Genomic DNA, 20,710 nt, shown 5'->3' on the forward strand with positions numbered 1-20,710 from the left:
TATACCAGTTATTTTTCTCTGACCTGCTACACTTGTCATGAGGTTACCTATGAATCCCTGCTTAACAAATATTTTTGCAGTACTGGCCTAGCACATTTTTTTAAATGTCCTAGGACAAATAAATAAACTCCTTGCCACTCTCCTCTCTTAGCATATTACAAATTTCTGATGCTGATAAATATAATGATTTCAGCTTGTGTTTTAAATAATCCCTTAAAATTAACCTTTTAGTTTATCTCTTACTCTCAAACACATTCTCTACTATTGTCCCCATACTAAAACACACTTTCAATTTAGCACAATCCAAGTGGTATATGGACACTGGTTAGTTTCAGACTCAACGTAAACTAAGTATTTCCACTCTCTCCCAAACATTTTCCTTTTTCCAATTACTGATGGAACTGTTTCCCCCACCAGTGAGTAAGCGCCTCTGAAGTCAGGAATCATAGCACCCATTTCCATAGCATTTAGCCCACCATCTATGGAAATGTGTGTGTGTGTGTGTGTGTGTGTGTGTGTGTGTGTGTGTGTGTGTGTATTCAGTAATATCTTTGTTTTGTTTTGTCTCCTCTACTTCCAAAAATCAAATCATTAAATTAAAACTAATTAGTGGCTTATCCTAACTACCATTTACTGAATGCCTGCTACACATCACTCTGTACTTTTTAAACCATAAAATATTATTTTATCAACCCTAACATACCACAGACAAATTTCCTGAGAACCAAAAATGTCAGTGGGGAAAAAAAAGAAATTTCCTAATTTTAGAGACATTAAAATGTAAAAAATAGCAGATGGTAACTATGAGGTGCCATTAACTAGAAGACACATTCCACACTTGGAGCTCTTAAAATGTAAGATAAAAATGTGCATTTTATACTTTAACCTCATTATAGAAACTGAAGGTCAGAGAATGCTTAAACACTTTGGCTGACATTAATAATTGTTAACCAGGTTTACCACATGGAACAACATCCAATAATTAGTAGAGAAATGGATCAAAAGCCAGCTATTTTAACTATTTCCCCCTTAATAAGTAAAGTATATATCCATGTGTTGATATGCTCAGATGATTACTTATAGCACTGTGCTGTATACATTTCCCTAACCATCCTATAAAAGAAGGTAAGTTCAACAGTTCATTGCCCACCCTATGAAAAAAATATATATTAATTACTAAAATCTGAAACTCATATTCACACATTAAAGGCAGATTACTATGACCTTATTTCTGTAAGTTTTCTTTTTTCAAAATGACACCACATGCTTCAATGTTTGAGAATACAAAGGGATCAATTAAGTCTCTCTGCATAGACAAAATATATGTTACAAATTATACCAAGGTGACTTGCCAGTATACAATTAAATATTTAGAATGTACATACTTTTCAAATGTTGGCACATTTTTGCCTGATGAGCAAATACATCAACCAATACATTTACAGTCATGAAGTAATACAATTCTATTTAACTCCATAGATATTTACTCACTTTTACTATTAAATATTAAAGTTTCTGAATTATAAATATTACACTAAATAACATAAAATTTAATTCAATAATAGAGAATTCTAAGGATTAGGCATGGTGGCTCATGCCTGTAATCCCAGTACTTTGTGAGGCTGAGGCAGGAGAATCGCTTGAGGCCAGGAGTTAAAGACCAGCCTAGGCAACATAGCAAGACTCCATCTCCCCAAAAACATGGAGTTCTTAAGTACCTGCCAACAGAATAGAAAAAGAACATAATAATGTGGTATTACATTCGACCTCAACCTAAATTTTTCTTAGTAAAAAAGAAAATAAAGAAAGAGCAAACAGTAATCAAGCTGGTAATAATTTTAAAATAAAAATTTGAGGTGATAGAAAAATCTTTTAAAGGACTGACAGAAGCATTTTAAAAAGTCAAAACTTAGCACTGCAGACAAAATTCTCTCCAGCTTTTTTTCTCCCTTTCCCTCTCCTTCTTCCTTCCCTTCTTTCCACATGTGGTAAATGTCAACATTTCCAATTATTTTATCTTATGAAATAAGTATCAATTCTGTATAACACAAAATAGAAAGAAGGCAAAAGGTAAGGGATTCTTTTTACATTAAAAAAATTTGTAGAAGTTATTAATAAAATGTCATTTTTCAAGAGTAATGACATTTGATAACTAAAGATTAAAAGACAGCAATTTGTTTTCAACCTAAGATCTAGTTCCAATATGACTGTGAATTAAAACAGATTTGTTCATCAGGTACATTCAATAATATATACATCAGATATCTCTCTATTTCTTAGACAAAGCATCATAGATTTTATAACATTTTATATTTTAAAAAATCACAAACTATAAATTAACAACTAATAACTATATCGAAATTCTCATCTTACTTCTCCATTTCTTAATGTTGTGATGGTTCCTCTTGCTACAGCCATTCTGAATAGTGTTTCTGTGGCCTGTAAATTAAAAATATATATATATAATCTATAATTTCTCCTCAATTGTATATCCCATGCCCTAAATGTGAAAAATATTCAATACTATTATATACCCAGAGAGCAACCCCTAGAGAACCATCAATAAGTGGTGTATGCCTATAGTCTGAGTTACTCAGACAGGAAGATCACTTGAGTCCAGGCGTTCAAGGCTGTAGTGAGCTATGATTCAGCCACTGCGCTCCAGCCTGGATGACAGAGTGTGACCCTGTCAACAACAACCAAAAAAAGTAGAAAAGAGGCAATTAGAGAACTATCTACAAGGGACAATAAGACCTAGAAATTCGAAATTATACCCCAGAAATATCATTATCACAATCTTTTAAGAGCTCAAACTTAATTGTTTCAAATGGTTATTCTGATAATCTGGTATTCTTCCAGGACTACAGTTTCAAAGTACTTTGCTTAGACAAGTTTAAACCTTAGTTTAATGAACAAAACTTAAGTTAAAATTAAGCATTTAAATTCTATTCAGAAGTTATCATTTATTTTGAATTTTAGTTTCCATTTGAATTTAGTTCAAATCACTTATCTGTTACTAAGGAACAGAAACGAAATGAAGTAATTTAGTAACGTCATATATTAAGTGACAAAATAGTTATTGCTCACTATAAATAGTTATTGCTCACCCCAAAATAGTTATTGCTCACTATACACTAACAATGAACAATCAGAAAAGGAAATTAAGAAAACAGTTCCATTTACAATAGCATCAAAAAAAAAATTCCTAGTGGGGAAAAAAGTGAAAGACTTTAATCTGAAAACAATAAAATATTGCTGAAAGAAACTGAAGAAGACACAAATAAATAAAAAGATCCTATGCTCATGGTTTGGAATACTTATTATTAAGATAATACAACCCAAGTGATCCACAGATGCAATGCAATCCCTGTTAAAATCCCAATGGCACTTTTTGCAGAAATAGAAAAACCCATCCTGAAATTCATTTAGAACTTTAAGGGACCCCAAATAGACTAAACAAACTTGAAAAAAAAAGAAGAAGAAAGTTGAAGAATTCACTTTCTGATTCAAAACTTACTACAAACCTATAGTAATCAAAAATATTTGGTACTATCATAAAGATGGACATCTAAGACAATGGAACAGAATAGAGAACCCAAAAATAAATCTTTGCATATATGGGCAAAGGACAATTTTTTCAAAAATGGAACTTAAAAAACTGGATATCCATGAAGCTGTCCTCACAGGGTTAACAAGAATTCTGAATAGAAATATAGTTATAATTAAGCATAAATCAGCTGCACTTTGACCCACTTCCTTGTAACCAAAAGTCTAAAAACAGTACATACTTTCCATTTGAATCCCCATTGTCACTACAAATAGGATTTCTGACACTAGGGCTGTAAGACTTTTGTTTAAGATAGATAGGATCTCTGACATTAGAATCATAAGGCTTTTGCTTATTCAAGATCCGGAATTCTTAATCAGATCCTGAATTTCAGTAGAACAGCTGACACCAACCAACTTCAAGATGCTCAAAGAGAAACCAAATCAGCATGAGAATACAGTTTCTTCATCTCCCTGTCCCATGACCTCACCCTGTACTCTTGGACCAACCAACCATCTCCAAATTCTGACACACTCCAAAACTCCCTTCAAAACTCTCGCCCCAAACTCCACAGAGAGATGGATTTGAGGTTTCCTCTCTTCTCGTAGTTGAGCAGCCCTACAAATAAACATCTATCTCTGCAGCAATCTGGTGTCTTGGTATGCTGACTTGCTGTACACATTAGAAAACAGACCTATTACAGTTACATCCACATGTAAAAGAATGAAGTTTGATCTCTACCTCTACCATATACAAAAATCAACTAAAAATAAATCAAAGACATAAATTTAAGATCTAAAACTATAAAACTTTTAAAAGAAAGCATAAGAAAAAAGCTTGATGACATTAGATTTGACAATAATTCCTTGGATATGACACCAACAGCACAAGTAACAAAACTAAAAATAAGCCGGCATGGTGGCTAACGCTGGTAATCCCAGCACTTTGGGAGACAGAGGCAGGTGGATCACCTCAGGTCAGGAGTTCGAGACCAGCCTGGCCAACATGGTAAAACACTGTCTCTACTAAAAGTACAAAAAATTTGCGGGGCACGGTGGCACACGCTTGTAATTTCAGCTACCAGGGAGGTTGAGGCAGGAGAATCACTTGAACCCGGGAGGCAGAAGTTGCAGTCAGCAGAGATCACGCCATTGCACTCCAGCCTGGTCAATAAGAACGAAACTCAGTCTCAAAAAAAACAAACTAACTAACTAAAAATAGATACTGGATTTCACCAAAAATTAAAAACTTCGGTGCATCAAAGGACTCTATCAACAAAATGAAAAAATAACTCATAAAATAGAAAACATCTGCAAATTGCACATCTGATGAGGAGTTAATATCCAGAGTATATTAAGAACTTCTACAACTCACAAATACTAAACAAGCTAATATAAAAATGGGCAAAGGACTTGAACAGAAATTTATCAAAAGAACATATACAAATAGCCAATAAGCACATTGAAATGATGCTCCACATCACTAATCATTAGGGAAATGCAAATCAAAACCACAATGAGACACCACTTCACACCCATCAGAATGGTTATTAACAGAAAGATAGAAAATATCATGTTGAGAAGGATGTGGACTAATTGGAACCCTTGTGCACTGCTGATAGGAATGAAAAGTGGCACCGCCACTGCAGAAAAGAGTAAGGCAGTTGCTTTTAAAATTACACACAGAATTACCATACGACCCAGCAACCCTGCTTCTTGGTAGGCTGAATGTAGGCTCTCAAAGAGATATTTGCACACCCATGTTCATAATAGTATTATTTATAACAGCGTAAATGTAGATGCAACCCAGGTGTCTATCAATGAATAAATGAATAAACAAAATATGATATTTACATACAATGGAATATTATTCACATTTTAAAAAGAATGAAATTCTGATATATGATACAACATGGGTGAACTGAAGATATTATGCTAAGTGAACCGAGCCAGAGGCAAAACAGCAAATACTGAATGATTTTACTTATATGAAGTACCTAGAGTAGTCAAATTCATTGAAACAGAAAGCAGAACAGTGGTTACCAGAGGCTGAGAGAGGAGAAATGGGGAGGTACTACATGATGGACAGAGTTTCAGTTTGATGACAAAGTTCTGGAGATGGATAGTAATAGTGGCTGGACAATAATGTGAATTTATTTAATGCCAGTGAACTGTACATGGAAAAATGGCTAAAATGGTAAATTTAACATTGCATATATTTTACCACAATTAAAATAAAATAGTTATTGCTATTTCCAATGCTTCCCCATCTTATAATTGCCAAGGATTCAGACACTAGTAAAACACTCCTTAGAACTGTATCCAAAAAATGGAAACTCCATTGATACCGTGTAGAACACTATAATATACAGGAAGAAAAGGATATTGATTTGTTTAGAATTTATTGAACAATTATTTCATAAGCACTGTAAAGGGCAAACTGAAGGAATTAGTGATAGGGTCAATTTGACAACTCCTTTAGTTTTAAGAAGTTTACATCCTATGGGGGGAAACAGGAGAGGGGCAGTGGGGGGTGGGGATTTGGGGAGAGAGAGCATGGGGAGAAATGCCAGATATAGGTGAAGGGGAGGAAGGCAGCAAATCACACTTCCATGTGGGTACCTATGCAACAATCTTGCATGCTCTTCACATGTACCCCAAAACCTAAAATGCAATTAAAAAAAGAAGTTTACATCTAGGGGACAGTGGAAGCAAATAAATACAAAAATAAATAAGTCATATGCATGTAAATATGTACAATGAAAAAAATAAACATGATAAGTATATAAAGAACAATGAGGTAGAAGGGATATTTTAAATAGACTAAATCAAGGGTAGCCTCTTTTAGGAGATGGTAATTTCAGTGGAAACTAAGTGAAACGAGAAAGTGAACAGCCAGTATGAATATGACAATGATCACGACAGTAATAATTGCTGACACTAACTCAATACTTACTATTTGCAAAAACCCCCCTACAAGATTTCAGTATATCAACTAATTTGAAAATTGGAGGAAAGAAGGTTCCAGTCAGAAGGCCACAAGAGCCTATAGGTAGGATCAGGCTTGGCATGTTTGAGGACAAGTAAGACGGCCATTGGGGCTGAAGGAAAAAGAATGAATGAGATGGCTCAGACAGCATGATGGTTGAGACAAGAAGAGGATGCATGTTCCTCTGTTCAATATGTGCTTTTATTTTTCTAACCTGGTATAAAAGGAATGCATTTCTAACCTTTAATAATCAAAAATATGTAATTTGAAGGATACTCTACCAAACATAAATTTTAAGAATTTATACATAAACTAGAAACATTACAGAATTTTAAATTTAAAAACTAAATATATATCTAATAAAATCAAAGGGTACAAGAGGTAAAGAATTGGAGAAGAGGTAAGGAAACTGATATATGTGGGAGATGTATATAAAAAGATGCCTAACAGATATTATAGAACTGCACCTCAGAGTATAGGTAAGAACTATCAATATCATTTTGGCGTCATCAGTGTATAAAGGGTTGACTGTAACCAGAAAACTTGATAAGACAAATTACAAAAGCTGAAGAAAAAAATAATAGGAAATAACAATATATAAAGTGAGGCAAAAGAAAAGGATACAGCAGGGAAGGCTAAAAAGCAACAGGAGGGCCAGGTGGTGGCTCCCGCTTGTAATCCCAGCACTTTGGGAGGCCGAGGCAGGTGCATCACCTGAGGTCAGGAGTTCAAGACCACCTTGACCAACATGGTGAAACCACATCTCTACTAAAAATACAAAAAATCAGCCAGGCATAGTGGAGCACGCCTGTAATCCCAGCTACTTGGAAGGCTGAGGCCGAAGAATCGCTTGAACCTGGGAGGCAAAGGTTACAGTAAGCCAAGATCGTACCACTGCACTCCAGTCTGGGGGTCAAGAGTGAAAATCCATCTCAAAACAAAAAGTAACATGAGAATCAGAAGGCATTCCAGAAAAATAAAATCCTAGAAGTGAAGAGTAAAGAGTTTCAAAATAAAGAAAAGCCATTAGGTTAAATATACTCCAATGAACATATAGACTTAACTTCACTCCCTTCAGTAATACTACAAAAATGAAAGAAGGAAAAATAAAAGAGTATAAACCACAAAGAAAAAAAGAACACAATAAGGGAGTTGTCGGAACACAAAAAATGTCAACAAAACTTAGGAGCACGAACAAGAGAGTAACCGACTTAACAGTACAAAGGTAGCTATAACTTCACTCTCTGAAGAGTCAGAAGACATACTAATATGTTCAGCAGAACTTTAGGAATTGGAAGCTCAACAGAAAGGCACCAAAAGGCCAGCGTACAGGTAAGACTGAGAACTGGTGGACTGGCGGCAAAGCAGTCTAAAAAGGAGTTAGACTCTTCTCTTCTTGCCTGCCCAGTTAGACACTGATCACCTCGCTCTTATACCAAGAGAAGATTCTCTAAAGGGAATAAACCAGAGTTAGGAGAATTAGGGTAGGAGTGAGACAGTAATAACTATGGGATATTAAGTCAAACTGTACATAGCAAATGTTAGGCCACCACCCATCCCAACTCACCACCTACTGTATTTCTTTCCATTGATCCAAAAACAGTGGAACTATGCTTATACCCCAATCACTTTCCATTCTCAAGACAGGCAATAAGAGGATCCCTCTCCGGGGCGGGGGCAGACAGCCCAAGCCTGCTAAGTACTCATACTTAGCACAGTGATTTTTCAGAGACCCACATTGAACCACATCCTGAAATTTCATTAAACAAAAAAACAAGAACAAAACAACCCTGGACTACTCAACAGTAATACTTGTAACTAGAAGACAATAAAATAAAATAATGCTTTCAAATTTGGAAGGTAAGGAATTTCCCACACAGAATTCTGTATTAATCAAACTCTTAATTCTGAAGATAATATAAAAATATTTCCAGATGTGCAAGATCTAAAAATACCTACCTCCTAGTCACAATCAGTAAAATACAAAGTAAATCCAGAAAGACAACTGGGCTTCAACAAATTACAGAGGTAAATGTAAGTCCCAAGCAGTCAGACAAGACCAGAACAAGATGATAAACTTACGCAAATGATGTAGCTCCATGGAGGGAGAAATATAACTGAAAAATTACCAGGTGTCCTTGACAATATCAAAAAGAATCTTATGTCACAAAGTTAGGAAGTAAATTAGTAATAGGTACAAAGAAACTAAACAAATAAAAAGTGAGGCAATTATTAACTATGAAAGAAACTTAAGGTAGCAAGAAAAGTTGTACAACGGCCCAGCTACGAATAATTGTTACACAGTTTGAACAGAATATGTTAAACATTAAATACTATTTTAAACAAAATTTATGTATTGCCATATTGTGAACATCCCCACTACTACTCCAGAATATAAAGAAAATCAAAATCCCCATCTTCTGTAGTAGGAAGTCAGTAATGTGTAAACCAAAACAAGAATAGCAGTGTAGGCAAGTTAATTTAGATATAACAAATCAACAGAGGAAATAAGACAAAGACTGCAAGTGGTTGCCTCTGCATTGTGGAATTCAGGTGTTAGAAGGGGTGGAGAAGAATACTAATGTTTTTCTACAACCTTTGCAGTGTACTATTTCACTTTTTTTTTTTCTTTAAGACAGAGTTTCACTCTTACTGCTCAGGCGGGAGTGCAGTGGTGCAATCTCAGCTCACTACAACAAGCCTCCGATGTAGAAGCAATTCTCCTGTCTCAGCCTCCCGAGTAGCTGGGATTACAGGTATGTGCCACCATGCGCAGCTAATTGTTTTGTATTTAGTAGAGACGGGGTTTCACCTTGTTAGGCTAGTCGTGAAATCTTCACCTCAGGTGATCCACCCACTTCCGCTTCCTAGAGTGCTGGGATTACAGGCATGCGCCATTGCACCGGGCCACCATTTCCCTTCTAAACTACACATAAATATTTAATTAAATTTTGAAAAAAACTTTATAGAAGTAATCAACAGCTTGCAATACTTCAAATATTTTACAATTTTAATAGAGCAATACAGATGAGAGTATAGTTGAGCACTGAAAGAGAAGTAAAGTATAAGTAATCTTGAAAAGTTTGACACTAAAGATAAGGAAGGAGATTGAGTTGTGGCTAGGAAGAGAATCATAGTTGACAGCAAATGGTAACAGGATATTTTTAGGATAGAAGAGATTTAAACACATTTTTACTAGCTAAGTAGAAATCAGTAGTCAGTAAGGTGTAAGAAGTTACAGATACAAGAAGAAAAATGGCTATTACTAAGAAAGATAACTATTTAAGATAGGATTAAGAACATACATAGCAATCTTTATCTATGTTAAAAGGAAGAAAGTCCAAATATAACTAAACTCTCTTCCTCTCCCTTTCCCTGTCCCTCTCCCGCTGTGTAACTTTCCCCCTTTTTTCTTCCCCTTCCCTCTCCCTCTCTGACTTAGGAGAATAAACCTCTTAGAATGACAAAGACGCTAACAGAAGGACAGGGGTGAGAGTATAGGAACACAGAAGTAAACAGAACACAGAATTGCTAAGTAGCACTTAAGCCCAGCTAAAACAGAAATCTTTGTTGCTGCAAATCCACAGTTATGGCATTAGAAAAATAGAAAGATTCACAGTTTAGAAATTGTCAAGACAAAGTTAAGTGAGGCTATAGACTTCATAAATAAAATGCAGCATGTAATTTATAAGTAAGAGCAAAAAGTTTTCCAACTTTTTAAAAATGAGAGGTAAAAATATTTAGAACATTTCTACGTATACACACATACACACACACATGTACACACACACAAAGGTATGGGGGAGTTGGTATCTAAATGCTAAGTTAGAAAATTTTTAAATCTTTTAAAGCAAACTGTTAAATTCTGTAAATTCAGCACAATATGAATATAAACCCAAACCATAATTTACTGAAAGATTTATAACAGACCAATAATGGGAGGAGAAGGGTTATTTACATACTCAAACAAAAATTATAAATTTACTATGATAGATTTTTATTAAAGCATGTGTAATTAATTGTTGAAAGGTCTATCTAGTCTCAGAAATTTTTATTAAGAAAAAAATTTCTCACCTATTCTGTTCTTGGATTTATTCTATTCTTAATGATGCATATATTAAATATACCTTCAATCTTTGTTTCTTTTTTAAATCTGTTTAATCTAGTGATATGATTTTTACCAGTTCTCATGTAGGTCAGGCTACTTGCTTTACATATTTGTGGAGCAAAAGGGGAAAGGCAGAGGCAGCAAGCACTTAAAAAAAGTATGCAGTAATTTCTCAAAACCAGGCCAAATTACTTTGTCATGTCTCAAAACCCTAGCTAGGCAATTTGAGGATCAAATTCTTTTTCAGTACCTTCTCCAGTAGAAGAATAATACCAAACTCAGTCCTTTGTTCCCAACTGATCTATTTCATCAGCTCTTCCCACCAACATTTTTAAGGATATCTCATTCTAATAGCATTCTGCCAATTCAGTTAAGCTTCCTTTGTTTCTATAGGAAAGCAATGAAGTATACAACTTTCTTTTGACTTCTGCTAAAGAGACCACTTTTTATTTCTTTGTACCTAAACAACCACTAACAAGGGTCAAAAATAATGAATACAGAGCAAATTCTCAGCATTTGTAAATAAACCTATAGCAAATTCTTGATTGAAATATCCCTTTCCTTTGAGTTTTTATTACATCTAAGTTAATACTAAAAACATTCAATCAATATTTTCTATGTCAGTGGCAGGGGGGAATAACTGTCTACAATGTCCTTTTTTAAAAACAAGTTAACAGCCAGATGAGGTGGCTCACACCTGTAATCCCAGCACTTTGGGAGGCCAAGGTGGGCGGATCACGAGGTCACGAGTTCAAGACCAGCCTGGCCAACATAGTGAAAGCCCGTCTCTACTAAAAACACAAAAATTAGCCAGGCATGGTGGCGCACGCCTGTAGTCCCAGCTACTCTTGGGAGACTGAAGCAGGAGAATCACTGAAGCCAGAAGGTGGAGGCTGCAGTGAGCTGACATCGTACCACTGCATTCCAGCTTGGGCAGAGTAAGTTCGTCTCAAAAAATAAAAACAATAATAAATTAACTAATAAGAGGAGACTGTTTTTAAGAACAGTGCTAAATAAAAGACTTAAGAGACATAAAACCTAGATGTAATAACTGCAAACTTCTGGATTCGACTTTCATGTGTTTGTTTGTGTATATATGTGAATGAATCAAAAAGATCTATACAGCTGTACCCTGACGGGTTAACTGTAGCAATCTCTGGGTAAATGTCTGCTTTAATTATTTTCTGTGTTCTGCATGTACACATATGGTTTGGTAATAATAAAAAGTAACAATAACAGTAAGCTAGGCACAGTGGCCATGCCTACCCAACTACTCAGGAGGCTGAGGCAGGAGGATCCTTTGAGTCCAGGAGTTAGAGGCCAGACTGGGAAATGTACAGAGACTTCTTCTCTTAAAAGAGAAGTAATGATTTTTGTTACACTAACAGATAAAAGGTGTGTGTGTGTGTGTGTGTGTTTTGTTTTTTGTTTTTTGTTTTGAGATAGTCCTGCTCTGTCACCCAGCTGGAGTGCAGTGGCACGATCTCGGCTAGCTACAATCTCTGCCTCCCAGGTTCAAGTGAGTCTCCTGCCTCAGTCTCCTGAGTAGCTGGGATTACAGACACCTATCACCACGCCTGGCTAATTTTTGTATTTTTGGTAGAGATCAGGTTTCACCGTATTGGCCAGGCTGGTCTCAAACTCCTGACCTCAGGTGATCAATCCACCTTGGCCTCCCAAAGTTCTGGGATTACAGGCATGAGCCACCGTGCCTGGCCAAGATAAAAGATTAAAGCAGAATTTTGGAACAATATAAACTGTTATAAGCAGAGGTAGTTTGAGTAGCTCCTAAAGTGAAAATATTTAAAATTCAACAGACTCATGTTTCTGTAGTCCAATACTTTTTAATTCATCAAACCAACACACAGTAAGTAAAATAAACAACAAATATATGCTTCATTTACAGTTACTTTTTTTTTTTTTTTTAAGATAGAGTCTTGCTCTGTCTCCCAGGCTGGAGTGCAGTGGCGGGATTTCAACTCACTGAAATCTTCACCTCCTGGGTTCAAGCGATTCTCGTGCCTCGGCCTCCCAAGTAGCTGGGACTACAGGCATACACCACCATACCAGGCTAATTTTTGCATTTTTTAGTAAAGCCAGCGTTTCGCCATGTTAGTCAGACTGGTCTCAAACTCGTGTCCTCAGATGATCTCCTAGCCTCCGCCTCCCAGAGTGCTGGGATTACAGGCATGAGTAGTATGATTATAATGCATTTACAGCATCATCTTACAATATCTTTAATCATGTAGGCATCATCTTATAGAAATATTTCAGTGGGGCAATTTAACATGAAATTTATAAATATAAAAACAAAATTAGTTGTATTTAGCAGATATTTATTTTCTATTAGTCAGGCAACTATATTTCTAGTTATCTCACTTCCAACTATTCACTACTTGGGCAACCTTAGGCAGGTCATTTAAACTCTCTGCACACTGATCTTGTCTGTAAGATGGTCACAGTTAATATCAATCTGTCTGAAAGTGGTCAATGCAGATGTTAACATATGTGAAAACACTCCGTAAAGAGTTAGATGGCGTAAAACATGGAATCCAAAGTCTAGTTTAGTACAGCACTTTTTGAGATTAATAGATGTTTGACAAATACTAATTTTGACTTTTCAAATATAAAGATATGGGCTGGATTAACGAAAAACCAAAAACAAGGAAACGCTAATAACTGTTGTGAATATAAAAAGCAAAAATCACCTGGTAGAGTGGCTCTCACATTTAAGTAGCCTCCCAGCTACTTGGGAACCTAAAGTAGGAAGATTGCTTAAGGCCAGTTTTATTTTCTTTTCTATGTTTTGAGACATTGTCTTGCTCAGTTGCCCAGGTTGGAGTTCAGTGGCACAATCTCGGCTCATAGCACCCTCCGCCTTCTAGGTTCAAGCAATTCTCTGCCTCAGCCTCTTGAGTAGCTGAGATTACAGGTACCCGTCACCATGCCTGACTAATTTTTCTTTTTAAGTAGAGATGGGGTTTCACCATGTTGACCAGGCTGGTCTTGAACTCCTGACCTTGTAATCGACCTGCCTCAGCCTCCCAAAGTGCTGAGATTACAGGCGTGAGCCACCACACCCATTCGGAGGCCAGTTTTATTTTCTAAAAAATAAAAATAAAACAATTAGCCTGACATGGTGGTGCACTACTCCCAAATACCCTGGAGACTAAAGCAGGTTCATATATAATCAACCAATTTTTTTTTTAGACTGAGTCTCACTATAGTGCCCAGGCTGATCTCAAACTCATCAGTACAAGTAATCCTCCTGCCTCAGCCTTCTAAAGTAGCTGGGATTACAGGCATATGCCACCACACATGGCTTTAATCGATTTTTAACGAAGTACCACAAATATACAATGAGAAAAGAACAGTGTCTTCAAGAAATAGTGCTGGCAAAACTGGATTTCCACATACAGGAGACTGAAATTAGAGTCTTGTCTTACACCACATACAAAAATCAGTGCAAAATGGATTAAAGACTTAAATATAGGCCTAAAACTCTAAAACTTATAAAAGAAAGCACAGAATAAAGACTAAACAACATTGGTCTAGATTATTTTTTTAATTCGATCCCAAAAGTGGAGGCAACGAAGAAAAAAAAGACAAATGGAAATTACATCAAACTAAAAAGCTTCTACACACCAAAGAAAACAACAGAGTAGAAAGACAACCCATGGATTAGGAGAAAATTGTTGCAAACCACCCATCCAATAATGAATTAATATCCCAAATATGTAAGGGGCACAAACAATTCAATAACAAGAAAACAAAAAACTCAATTGAAAAAATGAATAAGTGACCCGAACAGACATTTCTCAAAGGAAGACATACAAATGGCCAACAGATATATGAAAAAAAAAATCAACATCAGAAATCATTAGGGAAATGCAAATTAAAAACACAACGATGTACCATCTCATACCTATGAATGGCTTTTATCAAAAAGATGAAAGATAAGTATTGGAAAGGATATGGAGAAAAGGGAACCTTTATATAATCTTGGAGGGAATATAATAAATTAATTCAGGCATTATGAAAAAAATATATAGAAGTTTCTCAAAAAAACTAAAAATAGAACTGCCATATGATGCAGCAATCCCACTGCTGGGTATTTACCCAAAAGATTTGAAATCAGTTTGTTGAAGAGATGTCTCCACCCCTATGTTCACTGCAGCAAATATTTACAATAGCTAAGTTATGAAATCAACCTAAGTGTCCATCAACATATGAATGGATAAAGAAAAGATGGAGTATTTACACAATGGAATACTATTCAGCCTTTAAAATTAAGGAAATTCTGTCATTTGAGACAATATGGATGAAACTGGAGAACATTATGCTGTACCAATTGTACCCAGAAGGACAAATACCACATGTTCTCACTTATATGGAATTCAACACAATCAAACCCATAGCAGAAAGTAGAATTGTTGTTACAGAGGCTGGAGGTGGGGGAAATGAGGAGATGTGATTGAAGGGTACAAAATCTCAGGAAAAATATGGCTCTTTTTTTCTTCTTTTAAGTTCTACCTCACTGCATGGTGAATATAGATGAGAATAGAGTATAGCACATTTCCAAATTGCTAAGAGAGTAAATTTCAAAAGTTCTTGCCACAAAAAAAGTTAAGTAATTGAGGTGATGGATATGTTAAATAGCTTTATTTAATTATTCCACATTGTAGTCATAGATCATAATATCACTTTTTCCCATAAATGTATACAATTATGAACTGTGAATTTATAATAAAAAAATAAAAACCATCCCCAGATACATCATAAACAAAATCATAAAAAATAAATATAAAGAAAAAACTCTTGAAAGTAGCCAGAAAACACACATACACACTTTCCCACACAAATTACATATAGTAAAACTTATGGTTAGAGTGAATTCCAAAGTATATTCCCAACTAGAAGATTAGAGGTAACACTTTCTTCATCACAAATGAAAAACTGACACTTGGAGTAATCCCTCAGGATGAGAAACAGCAGTTCACATTACCAAACATTTCCCATGAAAGGAATGGCTTTCTTCCTTCAGAAAAGCAAGGCCTGCAGCAAAATCCAGCCTGCCACTTGTTTATATAAATGAAGTATTACTGGCACACTACCATGCCCATTTGTTTACCTGTTGTCTATGGCTGCTTTTAAACTACAATAGGAGAATTGAATAGGTGCAACTAAGACTGTATGGCAAGCATAGCCAAATATACTTACTGGCCCTTTAGAAAAAAAAGTATGCTAAACACTGATTTAATTTAATACAGTAACACCATATTTATCTACTCAGACAGGTATGCATTCATCAGGATAATTCATTGTAAATATTTACTTACGATTGTTGTTAATAATTTTTTATAAGCAATAACTTAGCAAATAAAATTTACAGTTCTATTGATAACTTTTGTAGATTTTTTATTTTATACTATACTATTTTCCCAATTTTTTTAACCAGGTGCATATATTAGTTTTGAAATTTTAAAAGAAATTTATCAGGAACAACTAGTAATGGTGATATAAAAGTCACATCATTCATTTCACAGAAAACAATATAAAATCTGGACAAAAGTATTTAAAGCAACATTGGAAAAACAACAAAATGCAAGCAGAACTTACTCATGACAGGCTGCTACTGCATAATCTAAGGACTGAGTTTTTGTCTTTCTTGCCAAGGAATGCTCACCAAACTCCCCAGAGGTTCCAACAGCAGAAAACTATCCCGTTACCACAAAAAGGTTACATGTCAAAGTTTAAAAATTGTAGCCACTATAGTTTAAGAAGGAAATTCTGGAAGGGAAAAATCCACAGAAAGACTGAGACACAAATTCTGAATATAAATTATACTCAAATGCTTGACTGACTGCCTAATTTTACATACATATGGGAAATACTCAGGAGCCTGACAATAAGTCAGGCAAAAACTAGAAAGGGTTCTATACCTAAAAGACAAAGATGCTCTGTGTTTGCTGCACCTTTCACTAAGTGTGTTCTGCAACTGCAAACAGCTCAGGTGAAAGAAAGCGAACGCCTACTGGCTTGAAGTTTCAGAGGACAGAACTTCAGGTTGGAGGGACAATTGGAAATATATAGCATAAATTGTCTAATTCCTAATAAAAAATAACTAGACACACAAACAAAAAACACCACATAAGTGTGCTCCATAGTCAAGTTAAAAAGAGAGAGAGAGAGAGAGAGAGAGAGAGTGTGTGTGAGAGAGAGAGAGAGAAAAGAAGTCAATGAAGACTGACTCCAAATAAGTCCAGGTGTTGCACTTCAAAAACAAAGATGTCAAAATACCTGTTATAAATATGCTCAAAAGTTATAAAATAATATTCAAAAAGTTCTTGGCAATATGTTTTTTAATAGATGGATAAATAAGGAATTTCAACAGAAAAATAAAACTAGAAAAAAGAACCAAATGGAAATAACTGAGCTAAAAAAGTATAATCACTGAAATAACAATGTAATAGATGAGCTCAACAGAAGAGTTGAGATGGCAGAGAAAAACAATCAGTGAGCTTGAAGATAGATACCAGAAATTTCCAATTTGAAAAAGACAGAGAAAAAAATACTGAAGAGAAATGAAAGACTCAGAGACCAAGAAGAAAGTATCAAACAGTGCAACAGCACGTAATTGAGGCCCCAATAGGAAAGAAGATAGAAAACAAGGCAGAAAAAAAAAATCAAAAAAATAATTGTCAAAAACCTCCTAACTATTGAAGAAAAAAGTGGAAGAAAAGAAGAAGAAAGGAGGCGGAGGAAGAGCAAAAAGTAGCAGAAGGAAAAGTAAAAGGAGGGAAAAAAGGAAGACTGGAGGGAGAGGAGAGGCAATGGTGAAGGAGGGAGAAGGGAGGATAAAGGAGGAAAGAAGGAGGAGGAAAAAGAAATGTGAAAGCTAAAAGGACTCCAAAAAGGAAAAACACAAAGCAATCTGCACATCGATCCATCATATTCAAATTTCTGAAAACCAAAGATGAAGAAAATAATCTTTAAAAAAGACACCTTGTACTTAGGGAGAGAAAATACACTTAATGGCAGACTTGACACAAACAGTAGATGCCAGATTGTCAACCCAGAATTCTACATCCAAAATAACTATTTTTCAAAAATGCAAATGAAATAAAGAATATTGAAACAGGGAAAATACAAAAGAATCTTTTGCACACAGATCAGCTTTTTCCAGCAGCACTTACAATACAGCTACATGGGGCTGCTTCCACAGTATTCCATCCATGCCCTCAGCTCAGGCTCTCCTAAACTAGTTGCTGTATCTGAGAATCTCCTGCAGATGACTTCCACAGTAGCTTGAGCTGCACCCCTAGGTAACTGTCTACCAAAACAGCGGGAATTTTTTACAGACCTGCTCTAGCTCATCCATACTCTGGCAAGAGTAGACTCTTCTACAGACCACTGTGGCCCATGACCTCTAACAAGTTTCTACACTACCAGCAAATCATGAGTTACAAACTCTCTTCAAAGAGATCTAAAGCAAAGTCTGAGGGGATTTGGGAAGGAGGAACCTCTCTCAAGTCCTTGGTTCCACCATTTGCTAACCTCCCCTAGCTTTTACCTGCTACTATGAGATTCCTTAAATTCCTCTTGTACCCCTTCTAGTAATTAAGATACCTTTCAATAGCTAATCTTCCTTTATATTAAAACATAAAAGACTGCTGCTGTATAATGTAAAAACTGTGATTTTTTACTCTCTTGTTAAATTTTGTTTTTAAAAAATTTAAAATTTTTACGTTTTTATTTTAAAATTTAAAAATTTTTCCTGTTCTAATAACTAATAGTTTCTGTTGGCAGAGTAGACACTGCTATGAAATGAATCTTCTTCATCTGACAAAGGACAACTAACATCAGACTTATATGTAAACAACTTTCTACCTAACTGAGAAATAAGGTCAGGATGGCCACTCTTGCCACTTCTATTTGCTATTCTTCTGGATGCCCTACCCCAGTGAAAAAAAAAATGAAAAAGATATTTTAAGAACACATGTTGGGAAAGAAGCAGTAAATCTTTCCAAATATACATAGGATTTGACTCTGCAGGTAGAAAAATCCTAAGAAATGTATAAGAAAGTGATCTAGTTGTAAGTTTAGCAAACTTATTAAAAACAATGTACATATTTAACACACAACCGTTTTCTGCATCCTACCAAAAAAACCTGGAAAATGAAATTTTAGAAAACATTTCCAGTATATTAGAATACAAATATGTTAAACATTTAGGGATAAATTTAACAAAAGAAGTATAAAATCTAAACACTAAAAACTGAAAAATAATGCTGCAAGAAATTAAAAACCTAACCAAATGTAGAAATATGCTATGTACATAAACAGAAAGATTGAATAATATCAAATCTCCTCAAATTATCATAAAGTCAAAGCAATCTCAATCGAAACCTAACAGTCATTCTTATAGAAAATGATAATCTGAGCATAAAATTTATATCAAAAAATACAGAGTTCCATCGGTAGCAGGAGCGGAGAGTGGACCCCAGAGAGCCCTGAGCAGCCCCACCGCCACCGCCGGCCTAGTTACCATCACATCCCGGGAGGAGCCGTAGCTGCTGCAGCCAGCCCCAGTCACACAACCACGAGCAGCGAGGCCTAGACCCAGTAGCCGCCCGCCACCCCCGCCCCCGCCTTCACCACCGATGACACCAAGCCCACTACCGGCAGCGGCGGCTCGGGCGCCCTCACATCAGTGGCGCCTGCTGGCAGGGACAAGAAGGTCATCGCAACGAAGGTTTTGGGAACAGTAAAATGGTTCAATGTAAGGAACGGATATGGTTTCATCAACAGGAATGACACCAAGGAAGATGTATTTGTACACCAGACTGCCATAAAGAAGAATAACCCCAGGAAGTACCTTCACAATGTAGGAGATGGAGAGACTGGAGTTTGATGTTGTTGAAGGAGAAAAGGGTGCAGAAGCAGCAAATGTTACAGGTCCTGGTGGCATTCCAGTTCAAGGCAGTAAATATGCAGCAGACCGTAAACATTATAGACGCTGTCCACATCGTAGGGGTCCTCCACGCAATTACCAGCAAAATTACCAGAATAGTGAGAGTGGGGAAAAGAACGAGGGATCAGAGAGTGCTCCCGAAGGCCAGGCCCAACGACACCGGCCCTACCGCAGGTGAAGGTTCCCACCTTACTACAGGAGGAGACCCTATGGGCGTCGACCACAATATTCCAACCCTCCTGTGCAGGGAGAAGTGATGGAGGGTGCTGACAACCAGGGTGCAGGAGAACAAGGTAGACCAGTGAGGCAGAATATGTATCGGGGATATAGACCACGATTCCACAGGGGCCCTCCTCGCCAAAGACAGCATAGAGAGGACCGCAATGAAGAGGATAAAGAAAATCAAGGCGATGAGACCCAAGGTCAGCAGCCACCTCAATGTCGGTACCGCCACAACTTCAATTACCGAAGCAGACGCCCAGAAAACCCTAAACCACAAACTGGCAAAGAGACAAAAGCAGCCAATCCACCAGCTGAGAATTCGTCCGCTTCCAAGGCTGAGCAGGGTAGGGCTGAGTAAATGCTGGCTTACCATCTCTACCATCATCCGGTTTAGTCATCAAACAAGAAGAAATAAGAAATTCCAGCAATAAGAAATGAACAAAAGATTGGAGCTGAAGACCTTAAGTGCTTGCTTTTGCCTGTTGACCAGATAAATAGAAATATCTGCATTATCTATGCAGCATGGGGTTTTTATTATTTTTACCTAAAGATGTCTCTTTTTGGTAATAACAAATACGTTTTTTAAAAAAGCCTGGTTTTTCTCAATACGCCTTTAAAGGTTTTTAAATTGTTTCAGATCTGGTCAAGTTGACATTTTAAGAACTTCATTTTTAATTTGTAATAAAAGTTTACAACTTGATTTTTTTCAAAAAAAAATGCAAAGGCTACAAGATAGTCATAACAATGTTAAAAAAAAAAAAAGAACAAAGTTGGCAGACTTATCATTTGAAGACTTACTACAAAGATTCAAGTAATCAAGACAGTGTGGTATTCTAATAAAGTTAGAATTCAAAAATAGACCCAACACTGT

At 36.1% G+C, this 20,710-nt stretch overlaps 1 protein-coding gene and 1 pseudogene across 5 annotated transcripts in view; one reads left to right on the forward strand and one right to left on the reverse strand.

The window, feature by feature from the left end:
• The window catches only part of TMEM135 (transmembrane protein 135), a 343,152-nt gene that overhangs the window by 146,413 nt on the left and 176,029 nt on the right, over window positions 1-20,710 (reverse strand). For 4 of the 5 annotated variants that reach the window (XM_017977705.4, XM_078339990.1, XM_035265295.3 and 1 more), the window contains one exon: window positions 2,374-2,439. The exons of the other annotated variant lie outside the window; for it this stretch is intronic. In XM_017977705.4, coding sequence (XP_017833194.1) covers window positions 2,374-2,439 — 66 coding nt within the window. The remainder of the gene's footprint in view (window positions 1-2,373; window positions 2,440-20,710) is intronic. 5 annotated transcript variants of the gene reach the window in all.
• Window positions 19,375-20,430, forward strand: LOC103796136 (Y-box-binding protein 1 pseudogene; annotated as a pseudogene).

Source organism: Callithrix jacchus, chromosome 10, assembly GCF_049354715.1.
Source record: "Callithrix jacchus isolate 240 chromosome 10, calJac240_pri, whole genome shotgun sequence".
In the NCBI taxonomy this organism is placed as follows: domain Eukaryota; kingdom Metazoa; phylum Chordata; class Mammalia; order Primates; family Cebidae; genus Callithrix; species Callithrix jacchus.